This window comes from Alligator mississippiensis, chromosome 2, assembly GCF_030867095.1.
Source record: "Alligator mississippiensis isolate rAllMis1 chromosome 2, rAllMis1, whole genome shotgun sequence".
NCBI lineage: Eukaryota > Metazoa > Chordata > Crocodylia > Alligatoridae > Alligator > Alligator mississippiensis.
The window spans coordinates 57,110,203-57,135,451 of record NC_081825.1 but is presented as its reverse complement, the minus strand read 5'-3'; the positions used below and the strand labels follow the sequence as shown (position 1 = coordinate 57,135,451).

Sequence of the window (25,249 nt, the reverse complement as noted above, 5' to 3'; positions counted from 1 at the left end):
TAAAAACATCTTTACAGTTGTTGGAACTCTGTAAGTTAATAGCATCTTTGGACCAAATTCATTTCTGGCATAAGCATGGATAACTCCCCTTAATGGTAACAATGTATAATATTTAATGAAAACCCATAGCAATAATTAAGTGCAAAATCACTTAGTTTACCTCTATGGAAAGTTGACAGTTCTTTCAGATACAGTTTTAAAGCATTTCAGTTTCAAAGCAAACTTGATATCCTTTTCTTCCACAATTCATAAAAGACTTTTCATCTAGCTGTAGCACTTTTTGCCCCTATAATTGACTCATATGGAATGAAGTATGAACTTCTTATAAAATGGAGCACTAAATATTGACTGGTACAGTACACTACAGTTTGGAGAAAAAGGTGATGTGCTTAAATGGTACATTGGATATTAGGTTTTTTCTTTTTAATTTAATTACTACAAACCTCCTGTTATACTTTTCAGCAGCTGATCTTCCAAAAATATGAATAAAAAAATAAGCACACAGATAAATATAAAATTAGGAAAGTGGTTTGTATAATTACATGTAAAATCTTGAGAAATCTTATTAAACTGGTTTCATTACATGTTTGTCACTGCAGGCTAATATGGATCTAGCAGATTCTACCCTACTATACAAGTAAAGAAAAAATGTTAGAAGCTCTACACCGATGGTTCTCAATCTTTTTAGACTCAAGGCACCCCAGAGAAAATGCCAGCTCTTAGCTTTCACTTGTTTTGTGAGTGCAGAAAAATAACAGAGCAATTCTTCTGTTTTAAAGAACTCAGACCACAGGTCAGACTGTTTTGGACACTGTGAATTCTTATTTGAAATCTCTGGGTTTATCTTGTGAATCACATATTTGCACACTTAAAAGTGCTTCTTCTCGAGTTTCTTTTCCCTCAGTGTCAGCAGTTGTAGATGTTTAGTGTGGTAGCTGGTCGTGTTAGACAGCGGGGTGTTGGAAAAGAGATAGGGAAGGTAAAAGTGGTGATGCAAAGATGAATACCCTTGGGAGGCAGACTTAAAGCTGTGATGTGTAGTATCTGGTGTACTGTAGCTGTGGTGGTGGAAAGAGGTTGCTGCAGGCAAAAGTATATACAATTAAATACATACTTACAAAATCAGGGTGGCTTAACCTTTATTTCCATACTTTTGTATCAGATATTTTGTTTGCATATGAACCCTACTTTATCCACAAGTTTTTGTGGCTTTTTATTTTTAAAATAAGCAGAGGTGAGGAAGGGAGATAACCTGAAACACCTAATACATTCCATATATGTAAACTGAATACAGGTACTTGCAAATAGTGGTTTCCTAGCCTTGTAATAGGGCATATGGTTGCTCTGGCCTCAGCCTGCCCACACAGCTATGGTTGCAGTGGCCACAGTTTCAGACCCAGTCCTCGTTGTTGTATGATACATATATATATTTTTTAAGTAACACTTAGCTTCCATAATAAGAAATGGCAGCGTGAATTAATTTAAGCTAACTAAGAGGGCCCAACAGGAAAGGCTTGTTCTAAAAATATATGAGATAAGCAAGCAGGTAAGGAGAAGAATGTGAAAAAATAAGATGTTTTATATATGAAAAAAAATCCTAGCATTTTTAAAAAATGCATATCTCTATCTGGGGTAAGATTTTAAATCGTGCGCGGCCGCACAGTAACGCAGCTTAGAGGGAACCTTGATCCTGGGCTCCTCATGCACCAGTCAATCAGCTGACTGCTGCTACTAGCTTCAGGGGTGCACTGAAATCAAGGCCTCTGATTAACCCCCAGGCTCAGAGTAGCAGTCAGCTGATTGGAGCTCCCTATGCAAAGATTTGCTTTATGAACATATGAAATGCGAAAGAGCACAGCCTCATTCTCCAAAATGCAGATGATTCTTGGTATTCCTTTATTACATAACATTTTGCATGTTTCACCCCCATCACTTGTGAGCAAGAAGAAAGAATGGATTAAATTCTATTATCATCTGACCGAGTAGTTCAGAATTCAAGGGAACCATAATATAAAACAGTAATAAAGTGCTTTACAGCTTAAGCATCCTAACCCTATTTAAGATGTACACAAAGAATGGTTGAAATCATTTTCTGGCTCAGAGTATAGCAAGTAATGAGATGTCAACAAGTAAAATACAAATCGTGCAATAAAATGCAATCTGTGAACAGATAAGTTGTCATTTTCAGGCTTCACAGTTAACAACTGCAACTGAAGGACTCTTGTAGCATAGATAATAGCTCATGAAGGCAGACAGTAGACTTTTATGAAGTAAATATATTTAATTGTGAGGCAAATATAAAGTAGTTGTAAACCATAATGGATAGACAAAATAAAGTGCTTAACATAATATAGTATGCATTTTGATCACCCATTATATAAACTGCATATCACAGCCCTGCTTTTAACTAATACATTCATGTTGCTATAGTTTTAGAAATGATTAACAAACTTATTTATGGCTTGTTCACAGAAAAAAAGGTCAATCTTAAGTTTGTGCACTTATCAGACGTTCTGAACATTTAACAAACACTTAAATGACTCTTTTCCTGAGAAGTACATATTTAAAAAATACAGGATTTTCTGGTGTAGTTCATGGTTTTAGTAGTAGAACTTAGGGGTGCAGAAAGAGATACAGAAATGCACATAAACACAGACTTCACCCAACAGCAACGCAGAAGACAAAGGCTTGAGGTAATTAGTAGAAACAAACTTAGGTGTAAGGAAAATATCACATCCAAGTCAAAGCATTAATTCATTAACTCCATTTTGGAATAGACAATATCACATACAGATTTTAATTCATCCATCTTTTGGTTCTGAAGGAAGGAATTTGTGCGTTTTGAAAGGTTTATTTATACACATATCTTCTCTTCCTTTAAACAACTGTTCTTTTTATTTCAAATGTCTTCATTTCCATCAAGAAGAGAGTTTCATTTAAAAAAAATCCTTTTGACTTCTTGATAAATCCTGGCCACAGTTTCAAGGGAAGAAGGCATGCAAAGTGTGTATGAATTTGATAAGGTGAAAACATCTCACTTAAAACTAAATTATAGGATTATAATGCAAAATAAAAGTTAATGGGTACAAACATGTAATTGGGCACTAGCTTCCAAATAACTGATTTTTATAAAAGTTTTCATGCTATCTGTACCAGGTCCAGTGGTAGGTGGCCACAAATGAAGATTTCATTTAACAAATTAACAGCTTTGTAACAATGTTAATTGGGGAAGTTCTTTAGAATATCTGCTAAATGACAGCCTTCAAAAGTAGAATGTTACACGTAATTACCTTGGCAAATATTAAGAATATCACTCTTTGAAAACATCATTATATCTATAAATTAATGCCTTCACTGCAAAATGTCTTTCACCTTAGTAAAGCTGTTTATTACTGTGGATCATGAACGGAAAAAAAGAATATTAATACAAATTGAACATGCCCCAATTCTTCAACTTAAAAAAATATTTCCAGTTGTCATGCTATGTAGAAACCTTGCAGAAACAAATATACTGCCAGAGACATGGCCAAGAAATAAGTGGCAACAACGTCATAATTCTATTTGTGCCATTCAGTAATTCATAGCTTTCTGTTCATTATGGACAATGTCAAAGTGACTGTTGGCTATTTCTCCAAGTAGATCACTTCGTAGCTAATGCTAGCTGACTTCATACTGTTTTGCAGAGAAGGCTAGATGGAAAGTGTGTTCTGGTAGGCTAAAGTGGATCTGGCTTGTAATTAAATAGTTTAATGGTGAATAGCTCCCTGTATGTGTCCTCTATTAAATAAAGTATTCTCCTCCTCATATGTGTCCTCCAATAAAGTATGATGAGTTTCATATTCATGATGTGGCAGTGAAGATTCTTTTATGGTAGCAGATATCAATTGATTCCAGGAGATATTAATATTTTTAAAGGCATGCAAAAGAAAAATGCCTATGATTATAGTAAAAAATCCACTGAGGGTCCCAATGATATCACCGAGGTCCATGCTATTCCATTCTTGGAACAAGATGATGGAGCATGTCACAACTATCATGGTGAAAAACACATAATAAATCGGTGTCACTAAAGATGTATTAAACACATCCAGTGCTTTGTTGAGATAATTGATCTGAATGCTGACTGACAGCACCAACATCCCCACCAAAATATAAACCAGTGGATGAAGGTAAACTGGCTTCTGCTCCAGCATCTCTTTAATGGCAATGCCCAGGCCTTTGATGGATGAAACAGAGAAGGCACCAATCACGGAACAAATTGAGATGTAGACCAGGATATTCGTCTGACCTATCCTCGGAGCCACAACAAAAATCAACACTAGGGAGATGACCATTAGAACAGCAGCAAATGTAATAAACACTGGAAAAAGGGAGGGAAGGAAAAAGTGAAAAACATCTATTTTATGTTTAAAACATTTTGATGCAATAAGGCATGAAAAGTTTCACATGTAATTACAAATATGCTTTTCCCCTTATTTTGTAAAAAAGGGCAGCCAGTAAGTTACCAATCTTGCAAAAACATTTTTAAAACATGAAGGTGGTCCTGTCATTTCCCCAAAGGTCATTTCCTTTCATTAGCTAGGCCGAGGGCCTTCCCTTCCCTGGACCAAGTTCACAGCATTTTGGTGAAACAAATCAGGACTGAACTTTTCACTTACTCATTCTGAGCCATCCTTACTTCCACAGTATAATCTCTCAAATTTGCTAATCCTCTCCCTCACAGTTGCAGTTCACACACACACACACACACACACACACACACTTTGATGGTGAATAGTTCCCCGTACATGTCCCTGAAAGAACCAGGTATTCTGCCAAAGTTGCTATTCTCCAAAAGCCTGTCAACTAGTCAGTCAGGAATGAATGCGTCCTTTGGAGGTCTATACATTTTATGCAATTAGACAGTACAAGAGTAGATTTGCATTTATTAGCTACCATATATGAGGGTTTCTTTGTTTTTTTAAATCTATACCAGGGGTTGGCAACCTACAACCCATGAGTCAGATCCATCCCAGAGAACATTTGGCTCCAGCGTATGGACATGGGACTTTGGCTGTGGGTGTTTGCCCCTTGCCACTGTGGGGAGAAAAGCTGGGTGACAGCAAGTCATAGTGCCCACCCATTTTCCCCTGACCTGAGGTGGGTCATTTGAGCCTGCAGCTGGAAAAGGTTGTCAAATTATAGTAGTTTAGACCAATTGTATGCAATCTCAAATACAATTTTTAAGATGTATTGCATCATTCTTGCTTACTGGAAAACGCCCAAAACATACAAATGAAACATTTAAAAGTAAGTTTGCTGATATTTGGTAGAAAAGAACTGAGGTCTTTTTTCTGCAGGTCCTAAAGGAACATTGCTATACATAAGCTTCACAGTATGATCCATTCTACAGCACCTCATGGGGCATTTTGAAGATTTAACCATTAAATATTTCTATAGCACTTTTAGTGGGTACTCATTATAAATTAAAGATGATCATCTCAACTCAGACAGCTCTCTGCTTCAGGCATACTCCTCCCAATCTGCAGACTGGAAAGACCAGACCAGACTGAACCTTAATGTTGGCATAGGATGCATCAACGTATACACAGATTTCTATCTGTGCACATATATAAAGAGAGTGTTTTAGTAAGTCTTGTTTGCTAACACTGATGGCCTGAATTTTAACTTCAAGGAATGTTACAGTAAGAAGATGCCAGAGAAATACTGAACTTGACTTTCCACTGCAGGAAAACTAAACGGGGAGTGTTTTGACATGAGACGCTACCATGCAGTGGTTACTGCACATGTATTTAATATTTGTATAATCAAGTACTAAATAAAGGTGCAATAACCAGAATTACTGCACAGTAGTGCCGGTGAATGCCTTAAATGATGCTACCATGCAGTAACCTAATAATACTGTGCAGTAGTGTATTAGCAGTGTTAGTGCTGTGACATGCTACTGGGCAGTATTATTCAGTTACTGTGCAGTCAGTGTCTTGTGTAGACGTGCCCAGGGGGTGGTAGAATACAGCTCAATAAAACCCTCCAATACTTGTTAACACCTGTGAAAGCAAAGATACTTAGAAATCCTCTACACAACATTTTTAATTAAATAGGGTTGGTTTAAGTAGCAGACCTGAATCCTGTAGTTTTATTTCCATTTCTGCTAATGAAGTGACCTCCTCCTCTTCAGGTGCGTGAATAACCATCACTGTTGATCCCAAAATACTTAAAATGCAACCCAACTTTCCATGAATATTCAGCTTCTCATTTAAAAAATAAGATGATAGTATTGCACTGGATAAAGAAAATACAAGGAACAGATTTAGGTGCACTTTACATAACAGTGAAAATACTTTTGTTTAAAATGACAGTTCAGAAGGTACTTTGGATTGGGGATAAGGAATAAATCAAATATAAAGAAGAAACAGTCTAACCAGAAACTTTTTTTGCAAAATATTTTCCCCCTTAATTTTATGAAGATCAGACAGAAAATGGGGCAAGATTTAGCACTTTTCATCGAGTCCTGTCTCTTTCCTTCACATTCCCCGCCATAACTCTGAAGAGTCAGGAAAAGCAATATTTGTTCCAGTCACTTCTTTTTAAAGCTCTATGAAGTCCAGAGGCAAGTACTACTGGTACAGAAGCCCTAGAAAAAGAGTCGTAAAATATGGGGTCCCAGACTGAGAAAGACTGTCTTGGCTAGAGCCAATGGAAGAAAAGAAATCTAAAGTTGCAGGATAAAATTCCCCTGTACCTTATCATTTCAGACTGGAGCAAGATCATTTTCATGTGTGATCCAAGCAAGAGCAAAGCATATATCACCTGCCAGTTTTTAAAATATACCTTTGTTTTGGTAGTATACTTAAAGCACATTAACATCTGGGGAACATAGCACAGTGCTTCTCAAACCTCTGATAGATTGTGCACCACCAATTTAAAACAATATAACCTTTAGTACCACGAGAAAATTTTTCAGTTCAACCTTAAGTACCACCAGCATTTTTTTAAAATATAAAGTAATTATAATAAATCTGTTAATGTGCATCACTGACAGGTTGTCTGCGTACCACTGGTGGTACGTGTATCAGAGATTGGGAACTACTGCCATAGAAAAATACTACTGCTTTAAAAAAAATGATCTCTGCTCCCTCAGAAGGCAGGTTAGAGATTTTCTGGCACTCATATACAATAGTGCTAAGTGCAATATCTAAATACATCTCCATCTAGAAGTGCTTTATCCACTGCTGAAATGCCTGCCTAGTAATATTTTCTATTTGACTGAAATTATATAGCCCAATTGAAATGGCCGGGGGATAATCTTTTTTTAGAGAAACAGTTTGACAATTTCAATATTTAAAATCTGGCCAAGTTGTAGAAGCAAACACCCCTCCTCTTATCCTTTTTGAAGTGCCCTGGGTGAATACACTCAATGCTTATGCAACTGCATAGAATTTAAATCTCACTGCTCCTTCTTCTTCAGTCAGTACAGTGTCTCCCCACACCCTAGTAAGAAATGGTACAGCACTAACTTGAAATGGATATAGCACAACCTAATGAATTACTTTCTGTATTGCCCAAGTAGTCTGTTGGGGCATTTATACATGTACCCTATGTTTGCTCCCATGTGTTCTAGTTAAACATGTTGGAGCAGACTCAACTAATCAAGTCTGCTGGAGCACGCTAATTAGCTCTTTAATTAGAGAGCGACTTTAATTAAAAGTACGCCCTCCCACTCCGGATGTGTAGACGCCCTTGAAGTCTCCCATTCAAGGGATAACTCAGCCTGGCTCCTTATCTGCTTGATTTCACAAGGATCTGCATGGCTGCAGGCTACAATTTCATAAAAATAATTAGAGATGCAGCTGTGTAATAGCATGATTAGATGAAGTGCAGCAGTAGAGCATTATCACAACATACGTACAAGGAAGTGAATGGTAGCGCTTATATTAAATGTAAAGTTACTGCAGGCAGATTGAGAGGTGCATGGCTTGATAGAAGTAAAAAATAAGGAAACTGGTATCTTAGATGCTAGGGCCAAAAGGGATCATTAGATGATGTAGTCCGACCTTCTGCAGCTGCTGCCTTAAGTATATTTTTAAAAATTATTCAGAGTTTAAGTGCCAAAAGGACCATTAGATCATTTATCATGGCCACCTATATATCACGTGCTATTAAATCAAAAACCTTTACATATTATCTAGTTACCCCAATATTGAACCAAATAAGTTGTTTTGCTAAAGCATATCACATTAAGGCACCTAAGAGGTAGGTGGCATAGAATCTGGCCTCTAGTTTCTTATTAAGCAGGGTGCCTAGGCCTAGAATAATTTTTCTGACCCTTTTTTTTTTTTTTTTTGCATTCTCTCTGATTTTCAGCCTCTTTCTCAGGAATGCATGTGGCATTCCTGTACTGGTCTCACAATGGCAATGTAAAGCAGCTGTGCTCAACCGCTGGCCTGCCGAGCTATATCATCCAGTCTGAAGGGCTCTCCACAGGTTTGGAAACTTGGCAGCAGGGAGCAGTGACAATTAATGCTTCCACTGCTCCCCCGCCACCAAGTTTCTAAGGCCCCTAGGCCAGATGACATGGCCCCATGTACCGGCTTGATCTGGAAAGTATGGGGCATATGCTGACCCCATGCTGGATTGGGCCCATTGACCGATTCTGTGCATCAGATCCAGATCATGAACTGACCCCTCACTACTCATTTGACCCCTACCCCAGAAAGGTTAGGTACTACTGAGGTAGAAGTATTAAAAAAAAAAAAAATTAAAAAATTAACCCTTTCTACCAAAGACACTGGGGCCTATGGACTTCTGTATCCACTGTGACTCCTTATATCCTTCCATCAGTCTTTGTCCGTAGGTAACCTTACATTACACCCAGTTAATTTTAATGGAGTGTATCATATTAATCATGTTTTCATATCCAACACGTTTCATATCTAACTGTGTAGAACCCTGCATCACCTTTGAAAGGATCTCAAGCACCCCAGAGTGCCAAGGCACCTTGGTAAAGAAGCACTGGTAGAGAAACCTTGCTAACCCAGAACCACCACTAAGAAACAAGCCTTACACACCCAGTCCTTTTCCATCTGCATCCAAGCCCAGCTAATAGAGAGCAGACAGTTTATAGGGAGCCCAAACAAGTACCCCAATGCTGTGCTTAGGCTTTTGAGAAGCAAGTTTGCATATTTAAGTTCAAATTTCAAGCGACTTAAGCACAGTAGGACCTAAATACATGGACCATAACTCCCATTGATTTTAAATGAGACTTAGTCTTCAGAGGGCTTAAGTTGCTTTTAAAAATAGGACTCGGGTGGCCTTGACAATTTAAGTTCCCATATATTTGTACTTTTGTACAGTGTGTAGTGTGTTGGGGCCCTAATTGGGGCCCCTGGGCACCAGAAGCAGAAGTGAAGTAAAAGGAGTATCTATATGGTAATAAGAAAAGCTCAGGCATAAGAACTAGGCTTAACTAAGAAGCTGTTTACTATACAACACAATCTTCTCAAACAGGGATATGTAACGGATAGTACTATATAGCATGTGCTGTGGTGTTTAAGTCTAAAAATCTTTAATGATAAACTGTCATAAATGCAATCAGTATTGCCTGTGGGCCAAGGATAGACTGGATTAGGTATTTGCTAAGTACTTTCAAGTTATTTATTTCTTCATATGGCAAAGGCAAATATTCTTTAAGAAGTGCTCATATTTCCAAAGGAAGCATTTAAAACATGGTAATAAGGAGCTCCATTTCCTTTTCTCAAAGCTGACTAGAAAAGAAGCTTTAACAACATTTGGTTGTAATATAAAAGAATTTCACTATTAAAAGAAAGTGTTTTCAAAAATACATATTGACATGACATGCTAGTGCATTTTTTAAAAAGGAGTTCATTACTGTTTTTTAACAAGTAGAGGGAACATTCATTTTTGAAACACTAGGATACAACAAAACCAAAAACTTATCACCAATATGCTCATCAGCATGATTAATACCATCAATGTGCACTGATTCTGGAAGTACTTATGAGACTGCTGGAAAAACAGTTGGAACATATAAAAATATTTTGCAACAGAATTGCTTGCAATACCCCCAAATAAATTAATTTTTTAAGAAAGGGAGGCAAAGAAATTCAGGTATACCAAATTTTGATATCTTAAGTATTACTGGTAAGAGGCAACTTTCTTACATACAATAAAACACAGAATTTTTTGCATACAGTAAATGGTTAACTTTTCAATGTGTATTTCCAATTCATACTAACCTTATAAGAACACTCAAAGCACCCAGTGGGGTAATTAAGGTTGCAGGTGCAAAGGCATATGCAGCGAAGTTTGCAGCTTCTCCTATTCCCACTAAAAAAACAGAATATTTGTAGAAAAATAGAAAGCGTGGTTATAATGATTAAGTGATAGACACTACAAGTAAAAGAATTTCTTATTACTTAAACTACCACTCATATGGTGAATTTAAAGTTACATTTACTATTCTTAGAATTACCAAGAACTACTTCTGGATAACCAAAATAAAGACAGTATAAAAAGTTAAACATACACAGGAAAAGACCATTTTCAAAGTATTGCATAGGTATATTAATATGTAACAGCAATGGTAGCAGTGGAGAGAACTGTTCATGGTATATCCATCATTTTTTGCAAACAAACAATTAAATAGAAGCAGTATTAAGGAGTTTTGAAAACCACATCGTACTCCAACAGTACTGCTTAAACAAACATATAAACACATACCTTCTTAGCCATCAAAGCACTGCTTTGTATTCCCAGATATCTATCCCAATGCTATTAAAAAAAGAGGGAACTTTAATGAGCTACTAACAAAAACCCTTCATTTACTAAAGCTGTGGAAAAGTTTGCAAAGCAAATGAAGTACTTCATATAGATTAGGAATCCTGACATGCACCAGCATTAAACTTGGCACAAAGGCTTTGCCAAGAAGTATCCTTACTTAAATTTCTCTCCTGAAGAAAATGTAAATTAAAAATGTAAATAACCTTTTCAAAAACTGCATTTTGATTTATTTACATGTAGCTTGAGTAAGAGAGATCAGATTCACCCTCTTCCCCTTCTCCAAAGCTTACTTGAAAGCAATCCTGCCCACTAGAGCCATTCCTTCAAGTAAGAATATCCACCTTGCCCTTGGGGGGAAAAAAAAAGCAGGCTAATATTAGAAGAAAAGAATTGTTGAAGGAATCTAAAAAGACACTTAGACATTAACAGTTGCAACTGAAGTTTCAAATTCTGTAGAGTATAGCATTTATTTAATTTAAACACGCATATGCAACATTGATGTCACATGGAGGTTAGACATATCACCAAATTTTGATTAACTCATGGAAATGGCACGGTTTAATACTATCGTTAAATGGGCTGCATCTTGAATGGGATTTTTTTTCAGTATATACATGGAAGACCAGTTCCAAGTACAAATGAGACCAGATTGGGATTATCCATTTGCTAAAAAGGAAAGTATATGCAGAGGCAGGTATATGTAAACCAAACTGCAGCCTGAATATGCTCAGTAAAATACTTTAAAAGACAAAGTACAGCTAACTAAACTTTTAAAAGCAAAATACAAACATTATACTGGAAAACTTGTTTTCTTTAAATTCGATCATCATCCAAAATAGTACATTTCAGTATTTTACGCAGAACATCATACATAAGAATTCAAAAGTCTACAAAAGATTTAAGCTGCTCTAACTCTACAAAATTTAGGATGGTATTTTCAGAAGTATTTCATGTTGATATAACTGTGCTCCTAACTTCAATAGGAGTCAAGTTAGGACAACTCTGAGTACTTTTCAAAGAAATGTCATCCCCATAATAGTGATGTTCTTTGGACCATAGTTTGTTTTTTGGGTTTTTTTTAAGCTAGGTTTTTACCAGTATTCATTCCTCAAGCCTCTTCACAGTGATTTCATGATAGTAGTTAATTTTACAAAAACTATTTGTTACTTCTCAAACCTCATTCCCCACTTCCAAAAATTGGGTATGCGTTTAAACTACTTTTATAACTTATTACAGTCTCCAAATCTTTCCCCTCTCATACAGAAAGGGACATATAATGAAAATCTTTTGGTGCCAGATAAAAAGTTATTTGATGTAATCATGGTAGGCATTTTACAAATACTTGTGACATAGCACATAGTCTCATTTCCACCTTTCCAAGAGATTTTCAAATCTAGTAGCCTCTGCAAAATAATAGTTACGCTTCTAACAAGGGCATTAATAATTCAGACAACATTTCTGATCACTGTAAAGCATATTTTTAAATGTATAATTAACAGCTTGATCTGACTCACTAGTAACGAAAAAGGTTGATTTTTTTCTCCTGAGCCTTCCTCTCAGCCCCTCCTCTATGCTGTGCTTAACTTACTATACCTAGTTTACTATAATCAGATACCTTCCTTTCAAATGCAAGAAGAAAGTCCTGAATTTGAAAGCTTGTCTAACTTTATCCAAACTGCATAGCTGGTCCAATAAAAGATATCATCCTAAGACATTATTGCCTCTCACAACTGCTCAATCATCATGACTACAACATCACTCTCACACTACCGTTTTTGTTTTTCCCGTCAAAGATGAGCAAGTATTTCTTACCAGCTCTGGTGATTCCTTTGTCAGCCAATCGCAAAAGGGCCTTCTTTTTTAGTATAAAGCTGGAACCAACAAAAATACTGGAACCTATTGCCAAAATCACACCTACAAAGAGCCTAGATTTGGCCTCTGCAGATGTGGAAATACTCAGGTTTGTTTCATCGGAGTGTCTATTTGGGTAGGTGAAGAAAGAAGCCTGAGACACTGACACGTTGATGACCTTGCACCACGCTTGAAAAAAGTCGTGACAAACCAAAGAAAGCACAGCATCTGGGAAAAGAAGAAATAGAAAAGGTATTGGCAAAGGGCATGGCAAACAAACTCATGGCAAATGCAGTACCACAGGGGTGCCATTTCATTTTCTCTCCTCAAACCTCAAGGATTCTACAACATGCCTTTACAGAGAAATGTGTCATTTCACACCATGCTAAATCCTACAACATGCCACAGTCCATTTATCCCACAGAGTAGAAACAGAATTTTAAAATCCTCAATTCAGCTTCTACTCTCACAGCTCTTCCTCAAATGCTAGTCACTCCAGGTCTTCTCAGTAAAGTCTCTCTACCTAGGAGTTTTTCACCAGGGAAGGGTACAATACTTTTTCACAACGTATCTCCCGCTCTTAGGCAAACCAATGAGCCACTCAGGTTCTGGCTCCTCAGCTTGAACAAGTAGCAGATAAGCTGCTGATACCCTCACTTTCCATTCCATAAACATAGGCCATAATTTCTGATAAAACTGATGACAACTGTAAGGAACTGCTAAGTAAGACTGCCACTTCAACTTGAAATCATCTTATTGCTCTCAGATCACATTGTATTAGTGGATGTTTATTAAGGAGGATGTTAAACAGCATGAAGTAGAGTTATTCTATTCTTCTGAATACCAAATGCACATTAATATGCATTAAAGCCCTTCTAGATTTCCTTGTCTCGGGCAACTCATGCAGTCAGGCTCTATTCCTGACCATACACACAGCCTGGGCAGCCCGGCTCTTCTCCCCCTGGCCACGCACACAGCATAGGCAACACAGAGCCCTCCCTGGCTTCAAGAGCTGGAAGAGAGAGGGGGAAGTCCAGAACTCAGAGCCCACATCCCCTTTTCCCCGACACAGCAGCAGGATCTGCTACTGGGCCACATGCAACCTCTGGGCCACCAGCTGGACAGCTCGGGTTCAGGCAAGAAAATTTATCGAGTCATTTAAGGGCCTAATTTACCTAAGTGAGAGAAAATAAAAAATGAGAGCATCACAAATAAGATAAGGAAATTTGGAAGGGGGAAAATATTCCATGATCTTATAGGTTGCAAACAAAAACTCAAAACACATACAAAAATGTTACAGTTCACAGGTATACTTGCTTGCTTAAAACTGCAACGTAAAATACTTATTCCATACATTAAAGTCATAGTTTGTATATCAAGTTTAAAAAAAAAGAAAAAAAAAGGATTTCAGAGTCCTTGTGCAACCCACAGATCATATACCATGGCCTCATGAATCCTCTGGGATCTGCAGACCACAGTTTGGGACCCACTGACATAGACAATGGATAGCTAGCTATATGCCACAGTTTATTGTAATTTGTGCAGCACAGTTATACTGCTATAAACAGTACATCTATAAATGGGTATGTATTCAGATTAGTTCCAAGGGCTAACTAAATTATAAAACAATGAACAATCAAAATGGATGCTCTTCAATTTGAATTATAAGGTGATACTGACAAGCAGTTGAGAGGTAAGGAAAGCCAAAAGGATCTTTAGTAGAGCTTGTGGGTGATATGAGTCAGTAAGAGTGGCATTTCCCATCAGTAAAGGAAAACATTGCCTTAGGAACAAAAATATTACACTGATAGAGTCAAAGTAGAAAGCTTTAAAAACTATTATAAGAACCATGAGGCCAAGGGAATAAAAAAGGAATGAGTAAAGTGCTGCTGAAGAACTGGGTCATTTAAGAAAAGAGCTTTCTATATTATTTGTCATTTAATAATACATAAGTATCTGTGGAATGAAGACATTTGATAGCTAAGTGGACCCAAGATAACGCACTTTGTATAGAATTACAGTAGCTGTAACTCAAGATGTTCAATTTTTTACAAACTGAATTTCACTAACAATGTAAGCACAAGGTCATTTTATCTGCCATGTGATCTTACTATGCCAAAACTTTTGCATATTTCTTTTTTTACAACCACTTCACTCAGGAAAATTCCACATAGTTAAAACTCCTCCTTTACCCTTCCCCAGTTAAAACTCCTCCTAAATATCCTTCTTTCCCAAGGTGCCACCAGATTGCATGCACAGAAATGCTGCCTTATTCCATCTATAATCTTGGCATGACCTATAGCAACAGAGGGTAGGAGGTTGAGTGAAAACAGATGAATTATGATTAGTTTTTCATAAGGTATATATAAATATATGCTTTTGTTAATATTTAACAGATAGAGGATGGTTTTACATGAACTGAAACGGCAGAGGTGCTGAATCTTCAAGTACTGAGAAAACTCCAAATTCAGTTCTCTGAGTCATTCAATAAAGTCTTCCTACAAATGCAGAGAAATATGAATTGGCATTTCTGGTATCTTAAGTTGAAAATGACACTTTAAAAAGTTTTTTTCATGCTCTCTTTGCACATTGTAAGAAGCAAAAAAAGTTAGGAGTACAGACCAAATTCATTGGTCCCTTTCAAATAGGCAAACATTGGTCTAAGTTTATCGCACTACAATCCTAGACTGTAGACGAGAGACTGACACTCTTATTAGACACATCTGTAGTGAAGCCACACTTCCCTTCTAGTCTCCACCAACTTTACTTCACCCTTATTAACAAGGGCTCAAAATTACACCAATTTTCCCCTGCCTGACATCTCAGAATTAGTTAAAGCTCACTCCAAACACTGATCAGGGAAGGTGAAGCAGCTCCCTCATTTGCCATCTTGCTTTATTTGCAGGATATGTTGTATTTGGACACTACAGGACTAGTAGGGATACTCTTCATTCCTTAGTTCTTTTTCTTTTTTTTGTAATAGGAAACTGTATTAAAGATGCACATTAAAGCTAAATAAGCCTGTTTAAGGGCAGCCTTGTCTGGTGAATAAGACTAAATGGCTATAGTAACTATAAAGAGCACAAGGACCTACTTGGAAATTTTTTAAAGCTTCTAAAACAGTTCCAATTTACTTTCAGAGTCAGAATAGTTGGCTATTCCCTTCATCAGCTCTAACAGGGTGTGTCCCTCTCACCTCCTTCTGACCACCTAAACCACTACTACAGCTCTGACAGAATGAAGCCCTGTACTAGGGGTTAGCTGGCCTATGTATTTGAAGTTGGCAACACACAATGCATAAGAAGTTGGAGCAAAACACCTGTGAGGGTTTGTCAGCTTTAGGCAGTTTATCACGCTACGCAATACAATAAAACCTGCCAAGTATATGTAAACACCAAAAAAGGTCCAAAAAACAAATGATTTCTATTGCACTGGAGCCAATGGCCCCACTCCCCACTGACCCAAGGGCTGCAGGATCAGCTCCTAAAACACTAAGCCAGGAGACTCCCCAGCTGTGCTGGAGTCGAGTCCCCCCACCTGTGCCTCGCACCACCGCAGCCTCCCGTCTCCGTAACAACCGCCAGCTTTTCGCTGCCATTTAATACAAGTGCGGAGTCGCACCAACGCGCCCGGGGCTTGAACGGGAGCTCCGCCAAGGGGCGAGCGGGAGCGGCAATCAGCTGTTGTAAATGGATCTGGGCTCATCCACCCACTTCAACATGACACTGACAGAGAGGAAGAGTGCGGCAAGCGCTGGCGCGGAGCAGCAGCACCCGGGTGCACCCGTGCGGGAGATGTGGGGCTGCTCTCTCCGCCCGGCCCGGGCTGTCCCGTGCAAGGCAGAGGGCTCTGCCCTTCCCCACGGGCCAGTCCAGCTCTCCCCCACGCGGGAGCCCACCTCGATGGCAGGGCGCCCGGGCCGGCACCACCACGAGCTCCCCCATGGCTCCGCCCACGCCCCCCGCGGAGCCCACCGGGCACACCTGCCACCCCGTGGCAGCAGCCAATCCCGGCTCGCTCCGCCCATTGTGACGTAACAATGCCTGGCTGTGGAACTGGGTACAAAGGGGTGGATTCCAGGCCGGTTACTCGCGCCGCATGCGGCCCTTGAGGTCCTGGGCGCTGCTCCATGAAGCCATGCTCTTGAGGGGGAGCTGGAGCCCATCGCCTCTGCGCTGCAGGGGGCTCATCCAAGCCCTGAAGGCCCCCCACTCTTCCTCTCTCTCTCTCTCTCTCTCACACACACGCCCTCCCCCTGTGCCTAGCTAGGCGCAGAGCCCAGGCCTTAAGCACCCAGGTGGGATGGGCTCCCCCAGCAAAGCACAGACTCGTGTCTGGGCCTCTTGCGGGCTCAGATCAAAGGTAGTCCTATGCTTGCTTGGCAGGGGAAGCACTGTGACCACAGAGGCAGTCTTCCAAGTCGCTCCCGAGGAAGACCGCTCTCCTGGCACAGGGATAGCACCTGCCAAGGTAATGTATAGTAAACCTCCCACTTAGCTGCTGGAGTGGTAAGGGCTTGGCTTTATGTCCACTGTATGGAAAGGGGAGACTCCTCCCTAGCTTGCTCCTGGGTCATAGGGCTGAAGGCAAGCAGAAGTCGGTGGCATCCAAACCCCAAGCCTCCGGGCTTGGGCAAGCAGGATGCTCGCCAAAGGATTTGGAAACATCTGAAGCCCCAGATGGGGGTGGAGGATCTTTGCTGGTAGTAGGGCCATTTATGGTTCTGGGCCGACTCACGGATTTGGAATTTGTTTTAGAGAATTTGGCTTGGAATATGGAAAATTAAATAATGCAAAAAATTTGGGTTTGGGATCACCCCCTCAGGGAATGTTTGGGGCTGAGCTGGCATCAGACCCCAAAATGTGCATGTGGCTGCTTGGGAACTGGAGTCCTGCTGTGGACTCCAGTGAGAACACAAGGGCAGGCCTCAGTTGCCTTCCCTCATGTCTTAGGGGTGCAAGCCTGGCCCCACTGGAATCAGTTCACTTGAAAGGGGCTAGGATTTCACACCAGGGCTTGATGCTCGTAGTTTCATGGTGGGTGACCTTTGTAAGAAACAGGAGCAGGCAAATCTTAAGGATCCCAAACTTCAGACTGGAAATCGCAGGCTTGCACTTTGATTTTTAAATGTCTTATAAGTCAGGATGGACCTTCAAGCCTCACAAGGGGTGTGCAGGAGACTGAGAGCACAGTACACATGCAGGAGGACTACCAGCTAGAGGGGCACTGCATAAACTTGCATGACAGGTCTTGGTCAGGGGATGAATATGGGGAATAGGTTATACAGGTTCCATAAGTATACCACAAAAAGGTTCCATAAGTATACCACAAAAAGAAATTCCACACTGTCACGGCGTGGTCCCACAGGAGGGCCATGATCTCCCTGAGGTCCCTCTCACCGTGTCAAGTCCGGCCCAAGGGCACCCTCTTATTCTCGTCCGCCATGTCTTTGATGTTCAGTAAGTTTGGGAGGCTACCTTACACCTCCTTGGGCACGGCTAATTGGGACCTCCGTCCCCGTGGTCCCCGTGTTTTCCTGGACCCCCCCCCCAGAGGTCTCCCTGTACGACGGGTGCTCCCCAGGCACCCTAGCCTTAGGGCCCCGTGTGGCTCCTACCAACCCCTAATACCACACCCCAAGCCTCGCTGATGGGATAGACGCTAGTATGTCTCTCTATATGTACGTGGCCCGTCTCTTGGGCCTCCTCTATGTACTCTCGCCCCGCTCTCTGGGGCCTCCTCTTCTGGGCTGCCTCTCTTGGGCTCTCCGAGCCCGCTCAGGGCCTCCCTGTAATGTTGCCCCTCTCTGGGGCCTTCTCTGTAGTGTTGCCCCCCTGTCTGGGGCCTTTGCAATAGTGCCCCCTCCTGGGGCTTTCCTTGTAATGTCACCCGAACTCAGGCTTCTAAAATACAGTCCCCCCGTCTGGGGCTCTCTGTGCCCACTCTGGGGACTTCTCGGCAACACCCCCTGACTCTCGTGTCCACCGTGCTGCTACCCCCCTTCTCCCAGGGCTCACTGCATCACTACCCCCTCTCACTGGGGGCCACCGCAGCACTCCACCCTGCTCTGGGGTTTTCCGCAGCACTAGCCCTGTTTCAGAGGCTCACCGCGCCCGCACTGGGCTTCCTAAAAATACGGCCCCCTCTCTGGGGCTTGCTGTGCCTCTACTGGGCTTCCTAATAATATGGCCCCCTCTCTGGGGCTCATCATGCCTGCGCTGGGGCTTCTCAAAGCTGCCCCTCTCTGGGGCTGGGTTCTACATACCCCGCAAGTTGCACCATCACTGGCGCCGGGGTTCCCACACTACTGGGGTTCCCCTTTGAGAACACTGCACCCTCACTGGCACTGCACCCTCACTGGCACCAGGGTTCCCACACCACTGGGGTTCCCCTTTGAGAACACTGCACCCTCACTGGCACCAGGGTTCCCATACCACTGGGGTTCCCCCTTGAGAACACTGCACCCTCACTGGCACCAGGGTTCCCATACCACTGGGGTTCCCCCCCTTTATGAGGATACTGCACCCTGACTGGCACTAGGGCCCCCACACCACCGTGGGGCCCTTTATGAGGCCTCCTCCAACCCCTATAGCCTCACCCAAACTACCAGTGTAATATCAGAAGCAAACAAACTCAAGCCTCCTAGCTATAACTCAACTCAAAGCCATCTGGCTAAACCATGGTGCTCAAACCTCTCAAAGCTGCCATCCTTCACTCAGCTAGAGCAGTTCTTACAATGCTCACATTCTAACTCCTACCTCCCTGGCCTCAGCCCTGGGCTTTATGAGGGCCAGGCCCTGCCCCCTTCTGGCCGGCTGACTCACATTAGTTGCCCTCGCAACCTGCAGCTGTGCTTGTTATGTTCTGCCAGGGCTTTCTCTCCCTGGCAGTTTCCACTCTCTAGGAGCAGAGCACCGAGGTGCCCTGCGACACACACATACACAACTGGCATGGAGGAGTGATGGCTGCATTAACTGTAGTTTGTGGGTACATGGAAGATGCGCTGCAGCCCTGTGTCTTGGCCTCCTGGTTAGGGTGCAAAGACCTTGATTACTTAGGCTGTATTTCAAGAAATGTCATCTAGGAATTTTCAGAACACTTCAATGAGCAAGGTGCAGCTTCCTGCAAAATTCACCCTACTTTATCTGGCTATATGCAATCATATGTAAATTTTTTTCACCTTCATTACCCAATAGTTTAAAGACAGAAACCTATATTTTGTTTTTCTTGTTTGAAATTGATGATGGTAAAATATAACAAATTTTGTGTCGTGACATAATACAAATCCAGTGCTCTGATCTTTCTTACTTATTAAGATACAATTGTATGATATAGCAACCCCATCTTATTCAGACTCATAAGTGACTAACCACAGTCTCTCAAAGCTGAGAATTATGTTGCAAATTTTAATCATGCCCATAAACAGTTCCTAACTACAAAAGCTGTACCATTTAGTAATATTAAATTTAAGTCTTCAACACATAATTTGAAATACCTGGATAGAAACTCATACTTCCTCTTACAGTATAAGCCTGGTTATAACGTAGGCTCCATATAAAGTATCTTTTTGTTCAAAAGATACTGTAGTATCTATCTGGATAATTATTGTAGTGTTTTGTGAAAAAAGTGGGCACTTCAGTAATTTCCCATGCAAACCACAGGAAGGGGTGATGTGGACTATATTCAGTGTGTGAGAACTGTAGTAGAAGCCAGGTTGGAAGCCATCTACTTTAAAAGGCAAAAAGAGAAACTGTTCTTTGAAGAGAGTCTGATAATTCAAATAATTACAGGGACTGTGTAGGTAATATCCAGAAGAGAAAAAAAGATACAAAGAAGTTAAAGCAAGGAAGAAAGGGTTTAGAATGAACGCGCACCGGAAATCCATCAAAGACAGAAACACCCAATTACCGGTGGGGGCACATTTCTCACAGGAGAGCCACTCTCTCCAATCTCTGAGTCCTGATCCTCAAGGGAAATTTACACAACACATCCCAGAGACGAGCCTATGAGCTCCATTTCATCAACCTGCTGGATACTAGAGATCAGGGACTAAACACAGACATTGGATTTTTGATATATTACAATCTGCCTGGCAACTGACTCCCCAGCCCAGCCCAGCCCAGCCCCTGGCTTCTTTACTTTTCATTCCATCCAGAAAGAGCACACACCAACTGCTGCAGCTTCCTTAGCCTGACGAAGGATTTTTGAACCCAAAAACTTGCTTAATAACTATTCTCCAACCATTTAGGATGGTCTAATAAAAGATATCAAATTCACCCAAGGAACCTTGTCTGCCAGCAAGGAAGAAATACATTTGAGCAAGAAAACAGCAGCTATTTAAAGCAATACAACCATATAAAGTAGTTTCCTGTCAACAGTTTTTATTACATACATGGTCATCTGTGACGGAGTTTGAGACTAGTCAGGAAGAGAGGTTCTACGTAAGAGTAATTTACAAACCAAGACAGCTCTAGTTGTGGAAATATATTTACAGCTTTTACTTTCTTTTTCATATCCTTGTGATAAAGTATTTAGCAGAATTCACAGATTTCATTGGAATCTGACAGGCTATGCCATGAATGCTTCTGCTACGGCTTCAAACTTGTGATCTCTTAGGTGGGTAGCCGTGAGCCTTAGCATCTGCACCCATGCCATCCCAACCCCTCACAGCTTTTGCTGAAACAATACAATAACATGAACAATAACACATATATAAATATTATTTATGAGCAATAACATATATCTGAACAATAACATATATTTCATAGATTTCATAGAAATTAGGGCTGGATGGGACTTCGGAAGATCATCAAATCCAGCCCCCTGCCCGAGGGGCAGGAAGTCAGCTGGGGTCATAGGATCGCAGCAAGATAAGCTTCCAAATTTCTCTTGAAGGTGTTCAACATAGGTGCTTGAACCACCTCTGATGGCAGGCTATTCCAGACCTCGGGGGCTCAGACAGTGAAGACATTCTTCCTTATGTCCAGCCTGAAACACTCTTGGAGGAGTTTATAACCGTTCCACCTTGTCATCCCTTGGGGCGCTCTGGTGAACAATCATTCCCCCAGATCCTGGTGAACACCCCTGAGAAACTTATAGGTGGCCATCAGATCACACCTGAGCCTGTGCTTTTCCAGGCTAAAGAGTGCCATAGCTCTCAGCCTGTCATTGTAAGGTCTGTTTTCCTGACCTCTGATCATGCGCGTGGCTCTTCTCTGGACTCTCTCAAGCTTGTCCACATCCTTTTTGAATTGTGGAGCCCAAAACTGGACGCAGTACTCCAGCTGTGGCCTCACCAAGGCCAAGTACAACGGGAGAATGTCGTTCTGGGATTTGGTTGAGAAGCATCTATGGATGCAAGCCAGCGTTTTGCTCACTTTACTAGCCACAGCATCACACTGAAGGCTTATATTCATCTTGTGGTCAATCATGACCCCCAAGTCCTTTTCATCCATAGTGCTAACCAGTGTAGCACTGCTGAGCCTATGAGGATGCTGCAGGTTTTTCCTCCTAAGGTGGAGAACCTTGCATTTTTCAGTGTTAAACACTATCAGGTTCTCATCCGCCCATTTCCTGAGCCTGTCAAGGTCAGCCTAGATCACCCTCCTGTCCTCAGGTGTGGATGCTTCACCCCAGAGTTTGGTATCATCGGCAAACTTGGCCTGTCCGCTTCTGACTCCAATGTCCACATCATTAATGAAGATGTTGAACAATATAGATACAAGGACAGAACCTTGGGGGACCCCACTGGTCACAAGGCACCACGATGATTGACTTCCATCAACCACCACCCTCTGGGTCCGACCACGGAGCTAATTCCCCAGCCAGCAGATTGTGGTGGACCTGAGGCCACAGTTGGCCAGTTTTGCCAAGAGGTGATCATGGGATACCAGATTGAAGGCTTTTTTTAAGTTAAGTTATATGACATCAATCTTCTCTCCCTTGTCCAGGTGATAAGTCACCTGGTTGTAAAAGGAAATAAGATTGGTCAAGCAAGACCTAGCCACAACAAACCCATGCTGGCTATCCCTCAGGATGTTGCCGTTGGCCATTTAGAATGGCCTCTTTAATAATCTTTTCTGAGACCTTCCCCAGGATAGAGATCAGGCTGATGGGCCTGTAGTTTTCCGGATCTACTTTCCTCCCTTTCTTGAAGATAGGCACCACATTGGCCTTCTTCCAATCTTCAGGCACTTCACCAGAGCGCTAGGAGTTCTTGAAGATTCATGCCAGGGGCTGGGCTATGATGCTAGCCAGCTCCTTGAGTACCAGCTCTTTGAGTATTATATACTTATATATATAATAAAACATATAATTTATCATTTCTGCTGAAAACATACAATAGGATTGCACATTCTACCAGTTTAAATGCAATTAAATCTGGTGCTTTGGGTAGATGTTATATCTTTTATTAGACCAAATAAATAGTTGGAGAAATTGTTCTTTGCAAGCGGTTGGGCACAAACACCCTTCTTCAGACATAGAGAAAATCTGCTGTTGTTTTGTGTTCTTCTGGATGGAATAGAAGCCAATATGCAAAATACAGGTCTGAAAAAGTAACGTGGGGCCCCTGCAGGACACGCTTGGTAATCTGATGGTAGCACCAGGTGACAAAGCTAATCTCTTTAACAGATTATTTTCTTCCATTTTTCTGAGCAGGGACAGGGAGGGACTGGATGTGTTCAAATCAGCAGGTCCCAACAATCTCCACCCCAGAGTACTGAGGGAATTGGCAGAGGTCATTGCGGGACCCCTGGCACAGCTTTACGAACACTTGTGGTGCTCTGGCGAGGTGCCAGAGGACTGGAAAAGAGCCAATGTGGTCCCCATTTTCAAAAGTGGGAGGAAAAAGGACCCAGGAAATTATAGGCCTGTTAGTCTTACCTCGGTCCTGGGGAAGCTCTTTGAGAAAATTATCCAGGAGCACATCTGCAAGGGACCAGCAGGGGAGATTTTGCTTACAGGCAATCAACATGGGTTCATTAGAGGCAGGTCCTGTCAGACCAACCTGGTTGCCTTCTATGACCAGGTCACAAAAGCCTTGGATGCAGGTGTTGCAGTGGACATAGTCTTTCTGGACTTTAGGAAGGCCTTCGACACTGTCTCTCACCCCATACTCATTAAAAAAATTAGGCAACTGTGGTGTCGATGCCTACACAGTCAGATGGGTCGCAAATTGGCTGGAGGTACGCACCCAGAGAGTGGTGGTGGACGGGTCATTTTTGACCTGGAGGGACGTGGGCAGCGGGGTTCCTCAGGGCTCGGTCCTTGAGCTCCCAGTGTTCAATATCTTCATCAGCGACTTGGACGAGGGGGTGAAAAGCACCTTGATCAAGCTCGCAGATGACACTAAGATGGGGGATGTGGGCATGCTAGAAGGGAGGGACAGGCTATAACTAGATCTGGACAGGTTACAGAGGTGGGCGGATGAGAATAGGATGGGTTTCAATATGGACAAGTGCAAGGTACTGCACCTGGGGAGGAAGAACCAGCAGCATACCTACAGACTGGGGAACTCCCTTCTTTTCAGCACAGAGGCAGAGAAGGATCTTGGAATCACTATTGATTCCGAGATGAGCATGGGCCGCCAATGTGGGGATGCAGTCAGGAAGGCTAACCACACCTAGTCATGCATCCGTAGATGCATCACGAGAAGGTCCAAGGAGGCGATCCTCCCCCTCTATGCAACATTGGTCAGGTCACAGTTGGAGTACTGCATCCAGTTCTGGGCGCTGCACTTCAGGAGGGATGTGGATAGCGTCAAGAGGGTCCAGAGGAGGGCCACTTGCCTGATCAGGGGGCTACAGGGTAGGTCCTATGAGGAGAGACTACGGTACCTGAATCTGTTCAGCCTACACAAAAGAAGTCTGAGAGGGGATCTGGTGGCTGCCTACTAACTTGCCAGCAGGCAATGCAAGAGTTCCTGTTCCCCCGAGCACTACCGGGAGTTACAAGGAATAATGTCCATAAGCTGACTGAGAGTAGATTCAGGCTAGATATCAGGAGGCACTACTTCACAGTCAGGGTGGCTAGGAGCTGGAACCAGATTCCTAGGGAAGTGGTGCTTGACCCTACCCTGGGAATCTTCAAAAGCAGGCTAGACAATCCCCTAGGCAGGGTCGTTTGACCACAGCATCCTTTTCTGCCCATGGCAGGGGGTTGGACTTGATGACCTGCTTAGGTCCCTTCCGACCCTACCAACCAACCAACCAACTATGAAAATGCAAATGCATGGCAGTGAGGATCAGAGGCCATGGGAGACAATAGGTGTGAGACAGGTGGAAGGGGGGGAACTGGGGAATGTTGACCTGGTGACAGAATGTAGCTGGTTTAAATGTAGAGGGGTTACCTGGGGTTATTGGATGGTAGGCAGGTTATAACGTGCCATAAATCCAATGTCTATATTTAGTTTGTGATTTTTTGTATCCAGTATATTTATGAAGTGATGAGCGCTTGCCTCCCAGCTCCATCCCCCTCACCCCTGCCATCATGGTGGTGCTCCACTGCACCACCACCACCACCTCCTGTACGTAACACTCTTGGAGCACTCTGATTTGTTGTTTCAGTAACCAATCAGAGTGTTCCAAGGGCGTTACAG

General features: G+C 42.0%; 2 protein-coding genes across 2 annotated transcripts in view; one reads left to right on the top strand and one right to left on the bottom strand.

Moving 5' to 3' along the window:
* Positions 1-2,261: 2,261 nt before the first annotated feature.
* Positions 2,262-16,542, bottom strand: NIPAL1 (NIPA like domain containing 1). Its single transcript, XM_059721703.1, is given in 6 exon segments — positions 2,262-4,360; positions 6,122-6,282; positions 10,257-10,347; positions 11,091-11,147; positions 12,613-12,879; positions 16,189-16,542. Coding segments are annotated over 6 exon segments (1,251 nt in total). The 5' UTR covers positions 16,250-16,542; the 3' UTR covers positions 2,262-3,746.
* Positions 16,470-25,249, top strand: part of CNGA1 (cyclic nucleotide gated channel subunit alpha 1) — a 38,130-nt gene continuing 29,350 nt past the window's right edge. The window contains exon 1 of the mRNA XM_059721701.1: positions 16,470-17,121. The gene's annotated coding sequence lies outside the window, so the exon portion shown is untranslated. The remainder of the gene's footprint in view (positions 17,122-25,249) is intronic.